At 39.5% G+C, this 5,894-nt stretch overlaps 1 protein-coding gene across 2 annotated transcripts in view; it reads left to right on the plus strand.

Moving 5' to 3' along the window:
- Nucleotides 1-205: 205 nt before the first annotated feature.
- LOC117959553 (golgin subfamily A member 6-like protein 22) overlaps nt 206-5,894 on the plus strand; it is a 10,506-nt gene continuing 4,817 nt past the window's right edge. For both annotated transcript variants that reach the window (XM_034896766.1, XM_034896767.1), the window contains exons 1-3: nt 206-508; nt 3,957-4,098; nt 5,396-5,822. In XM_034896766.1, coding sequence (XP_034752657.1) covers nt 3,965-4,098; nt 5,396-5,822 — 561 coding nt within the window. In that variant the 5' untranslated portion in view covers nt 206-508; nt 3,957-3,964. The remainder of the gene's footprint in view (nt 509-3,956; nt 4,099-5,395; nt 5,823-5,894) is intronic.

Here is a 5,894-nt window from a genome sequence, read left to right on the forward strand (position 1 = left end):
CGTAGGTGTTGTTGTTGTTGTTGTTGTTGCTGTGGCACCTGTTGAATAAAGATTGATTTCACTTGAGTGTTTTCATCCAAATCAAGTCACTTCTCTGCATATCCAGGCTGTCGGCCACGCCGTTTGCCTCACCCTGACACTAAATTTAGCGCTGCAGCTCTGGATCTTTTAACGTATGATGTAAAAATAGAAAGGAGGGGAAGTCTGCTTACCACACAGCAGATATACAAGACAGACGCTGAGTGGAAGCACATGAAAGTTAACTGCTTAAACAGACTGAAGAGAGACAGATAAAGGCAGACAGAGAGACAGTCAGATAGACAGACAAAGAGACAGGCAGGTACCTTTGTGCCACCGTAAAGATTTGAGACAGACAGGCATAGAGATAAAGGCAGAAAGAAGTGGACACATACTGTAGTTCATCTGAATGTAAACTGTTATTGGTCACAGCAAGGGATGTAAACAGACAGACGGGCTGTGAGAGTGAGACAGAAATACATTAGATCAGGTAAGTGCGGATTTATCAAAGTTGAAATACACCTTATATATATATATGGATTTAAATGTTAATCTCAAAATAATGCTAGAGTTGTTGGAAGCAGTTTTCTCAGTTTTACAGGAGATCAATCCAGCAATCTTTGCGCTAAGCTAGGGCTAGGTTAAACTGCTATTATGTGTAGGCTGAGGGTCATATGGGTGGCAAAGGCAGCCACGAGTGTTTATCACCTGTGCAGTACGACTGCATAGGTGATAAAGTCGCATTAAAGTCACTTTTATCTAGGTCCCCAGAGGGAGCTGGTGCTGTCACTTGAGTCAGTAACATTTGGCAAGATTAAGTTTGCAAATGAAAGAAATGTGTGTGGAGTATCCAAACCTCTGTAGCCCGCCCCTTGTCCTCAATGCAGGGTAGAGGCTCGAGGCTACAATAGTTATTGCTAACATAACATACCCGATCTGTACTGGAAACCCGATTTGTTGAGGGTCTATCCCCCGACCAGTTGGATACCCTGACTCTAACCATTCAAGGTCAATACCTAACCTCAACTACTGTACCTACACAAATGCTTACAACAAATTGGGTTTCGGTACAGACTGGGACACACCCTAATCATCGTCGGAGCTGTAGCTGTAGGCAGTCAATGTGAATTATGGGTATGTTTGGAATCCGTCATTTATGAATTTCTCAGTCTTTCTGCTTAAATAACAAGTTGGTTTTCTGGGCTTGACACAGAACTCTGGACATTAACACCACTGCTTTTATGAAAAGAAGTCTCCAATATTTTTGAATAAATAAGCTTCTTGTTTGAAATTGGAGTAAGATAAGAAGATGGATATTAAATTGATTTATGCGCGTCCAGTACAGAAAAGCCATTTTCACATAGCATAGCATAGCATAGTTTAAGAAGAGCTGCTAACTATAGTTAATCAAAGGATGAAAATCCACCATCCAACAACTCTGATTATGTTTAAAAGATTGTGTATCCCGGGAGCAGAGACTCCACTTGTATCCACAGATGAAAGACACACTTACGATGTTGTCACAGTTATTTGATTCTCAGCCGTTTTCATCAGCGACTTCAACGTCATCATGTGCAGGGGCCTGACGCCTGAGCTCATTTCCTAATTTTGAGTCATGGTTGTTTGGATAAGTCAGCCTCATTATCAACACAGTCATTGCTAAATCCATCTTCCAGACAGAAGGGGATTAAAGTCTGTAAACCCCATTTAAAACAGAGTTCTCCATAACACATTTGATTCTATGGCTTGCCAATGCAAAAGCACTTAAAGTACCATCCAGATTTTTTTTTCTCTCTCATTCATATATATATATATATATATATATATATATATATATATATATATATATATGTGTATATACATGCATAAATACATACATACATACATACATAGGGGTGTGTAAGTATACACACCCCTACGTTAAATTCCCATACAGTCAGGCACATTTTTAATTTTAAAAGCCAGCTATTTCATGAATCTAGGATACTATGCATCCTGACAAAGTTCCCTTGGCCTTTGTAATTAAAATACCCCCCCACATCATCACATACCCTTCACCATACCTAGAGTTAAGAGACTGGCATGGTGTCATTTCTGTTAGCTTAATAGCTGGTTTGATTTGCATTGAGAGATGATCCTATGGAAGGTTCCCCTTACCAATCTCTGGGTATGTTCGTTGGTTAGGTTGGATTTTCCAATTTCTTATTAATTAAGGCATCAAGATCAATTTTCAAAAGACGTTTTTTTTACTCCTTTTTTTAAATCAACTTTAGCATGGATGTGTAAACATATACAAGTTATACATAGCTACATACAGCTCTGTAGCTATAGATCATTTCCCAAAGATTGATTTTCTATCAATCAGCTGACAGAGACCGGACGTATGATCCATCACGGTAGTGATGGGTGAATAAAGCCTAATGCGCGATTTATGGTTCTGTGGAGGCTCCACTCAGAGCTTTTGCCGTAGCCTACTTTAGTGGCCTAAAGTGGATACTTGTGTTGATGTAGCAAGGCTCACGTGCGTGCGTGCGTGCGTCTGTGTGTGTGTGTGTGTGTGTGTGTGTGAGCGTGTGTGTGTGTGTGTGTGTGTGGTAGAGCGAGAGAGAGAGTGACCCTGTTTAGCATCGGCTTCGACTCTAGATTCATAGCGAGAGAAACAAAGTGAGGTCCCTTTCTCCACGCACTTACGTAAGTAGCTACGTTGTAGATTTTACGCAGAAGCCCAAATCACGCTTTACTAAGCTTTGGTGCTTGAAACACAGTGAAATCTGGTGGCTTGCAAAAGGTATAGAAGCCCTCCAAGATCACTGAAGCACTACAACACCTCTTTGATTTGAAGTTATGTTGTTGTTGCTCCTTGAAGCACGTTGCTGACCCGGGTTTAATTATAGAGTGATGCCTGTTGGGTTGTGTCACAGTTTGACCAGTGAGTCTTCAACAAGACACTGCTCTAAGGACTGAAACAAAACTGGCCTATAACATTTATCTGTCTTATATTGGCGGTATGTAAGGATACTTGAGCTAATGAATTCTGCATTTGGATACTTAATGTTTCATACATCTGTAAATGGCACAACACGTGCACAATCACAACATTTATTGATATATATATATATATATATATATATATATATATATATATATATATATATATATATATATATATATATATATATATATATATATATATATATATATGTATATATGTATATATATATATATATATGTAACTATCGGTAAGGTTTTCTACATTCTAGCTTGGTGTGCGTTTTGAAAATGTTCTTCTTTTAAAGCAATGGAAGAAAAAAACAAAAAGTAATACCAGTTTTATTAATTATTATACCAAACATGAAAAACAGCTCCTGCTTGTGTCATCTAAATCAAAACCAATCAGCACGCTTCTACCAAGATCTACTAATGTCTGTCTAACGTCACGTCGTAGAGACACGCAGAGGAGCTGAAAATTACAATAAAAGATTTGTGACGTAACATGTTATGATTATTTTTGTTAATTGATTTTATAAAATTTGTATCGATACCCAACTCTACAGATAATGTGAAACAGAGGTTTTGCAACATGCTTTATCCATGTTGATTGATTTACTTTGAACATTCTGGTATTCTTTTGTTAAAAATGAATGAATAAAAAATAGAATATTGGCATTTTTATCGAAGTTGGCTAACATTTAGTTGCAGTATTAGTTTTCCACATTATGATAACTACTTCAAGATGTCCAACTGAAGCTTTTACAAGTCAAAGCTTGTACTGCAGTAACATTTTACAACTAACCATCAAGTATCCCAAGCACTTGAACACACCACCAACAACCATAGAGAAACAGTACACGTTACACTGTAGAAATGCAACACAACCCCATGGGTGACACCTTTGATGCCGTTTCTGATCAGTTTTTTTTGTTGGTCGTGTCTCCTAGGCAACAGGATGTTGTCAAAAAAGGAGGAACGAAGGTCGTTCGGCAACGGGCCGCTTAGAGACCAATGGGAGAAGAAAGCTCAGAGCATCATAGAGCAGAACAAACAGGAGGCCGAATGGAGGAAGAAAAGTTCCAACAAAATGTGAGAATATGGGATGGTTTGAGCTGCTTTAGCATCTTACTAAATTAATCTTGGTAAGAGTCACCAACAGGAAATTTAAATAAAAAACCCTTACAACGCTACCTAGGGCACAACAGGAAATACTATGTGAGCATTGATAATGAGAGAACAAGGCACACAGATCTGTTACTGATGAGGAAAGACGTGTTCCAAAGTACTTCAAATGTTTTTATTTCTAAGAAATCAAAAAAGGCAGGGGCTTGAACTGCTGTAAGAAAAGAAAAGAAAAGGGTAAACACAAATGGCAAACAAAGGACGTTCACCCAGGAGAGCAGGGTTCATGTCCCGTGTGTGTCTTTAACCTATGCCGTTATTGTCATGGGAATCGTAACACCCCCCACAAGCTTTTCCTTAACCCAACAGCGTCAAAGGGACGCCAAGCGCATGCTATATAACGCTAAAAGGAGACCTTTAGCATCAATAACAAAGGCACCTGACCAAGCGTCCGTAGTTTACAATACGGGAGTGAGAATGTGTTGGTGTTGTCAAATTAACAATAAGGTTAATTTAATGAAAGATAGAAAATTACATAGTATCGCTTTAAACCAGTCACAATTGTCTTGGGACACTAAGCACCGGACAATGACATGATGGCTCTGGTGGTCTCGGGAAGGAAGTTGTTATAGTGGAACATCTGCAAAATATTAAATGAATTGAACTGTAAGGTGAGCTATTTAAATTAGCTGATACATGGTTAAACCTCATTTTCTCTTACCAGTGTATCCCTGTGTGTACTTTGTCCACAGCAATCCCACCAATCACTCCCAAAACGTCCCAGTTAGAGAGGAAACAGTCTTTGTAAATCTTTACAATCATTCCCTAAAAGGACCGAGCAGGTCTGCCTTGTTGCACGCTCCAAATCTTCTTCAAAACTTGACATTGTCAGCGTGTAGCTTGCCATAGCTCGAAAGTTGTTGTCATTTCATTTCAGATTTAGAAAAATGTTGTCGATCATTATTTTATGTAAATGCTTTTAGTTATGGGCCATACTTGAATAAAAATACACTTACGATTTAAAAAAAGGGGAATATGCGGTTGTGCTACAAATGAACATTGCATTCAAAATCGGGATGTTAGCTGTGTACACGATCACTCTCTTGTTTGCTCATTCACAACTCTATATTTATATTACACACAGGTGGAACTAACACTGTTAAGGAAGGCATTGGTGGGGGCACTACGTTTCTCAGTGTTCACTCATTCTGATAGTATATTCATTGGTTTTGCATGTTTATTTTAATGTTTTTGGAATCTGCAGATCTTTCTCGAAGTGGAATTATCACTGGTCACTAGTCTCCAATGGAGACTTCCATCAGCTCACCAGTAGTGCAGATGATGCGGAAAAAAACAAGCCAAAAATCAAATTCAAAGTCGTCCCCCCTCCTCCCAAACCCAAACATGAGCCTGCCCCTGCTCCGCCTACTCCCAGGAAAGCCGCTTCGCCCAAACCTTGCAGGCAAAAACGTAAAGTTGAAGTGGATGTGTTCGGGCTGTGCTGGAGAGACTCCTGGAAGAGCTTGAAGCCTCCAAAGTATCTTTACCTGAAGGCCAAAGAGACGAAAACTACAATCCCAGGATTCACAACCATAGAGCTGCCTAACAACAGGGAGTACAAACCACCGGGGTACGGATCAGAGGCCGAGTGGGAGTCTCCTTTTGAAAAATGGAGTAACTCCTGGAAACAGGTACTGAGACAGACACAAACTGATGGCTTCCCATTAAAAGGACACTAAAACCCAGAGGGCAGGGGGAAGGGG

Source organism: Etheostoma cragini, chromosome 16, assembly GCF_013103735.1.
Source record: "Etheostoma cragini isolate CJK2018 chromosome 16, CSU_Ecrag_1.0, whole genome shotgun sequence".
Taxonomy (NCBI): domain Eukaryota; kingdom Metazoa; phylum Chordata; class Actinopteri; order Perciformes; family Percidae; genus Etheostoma; species Etheostoma cragini.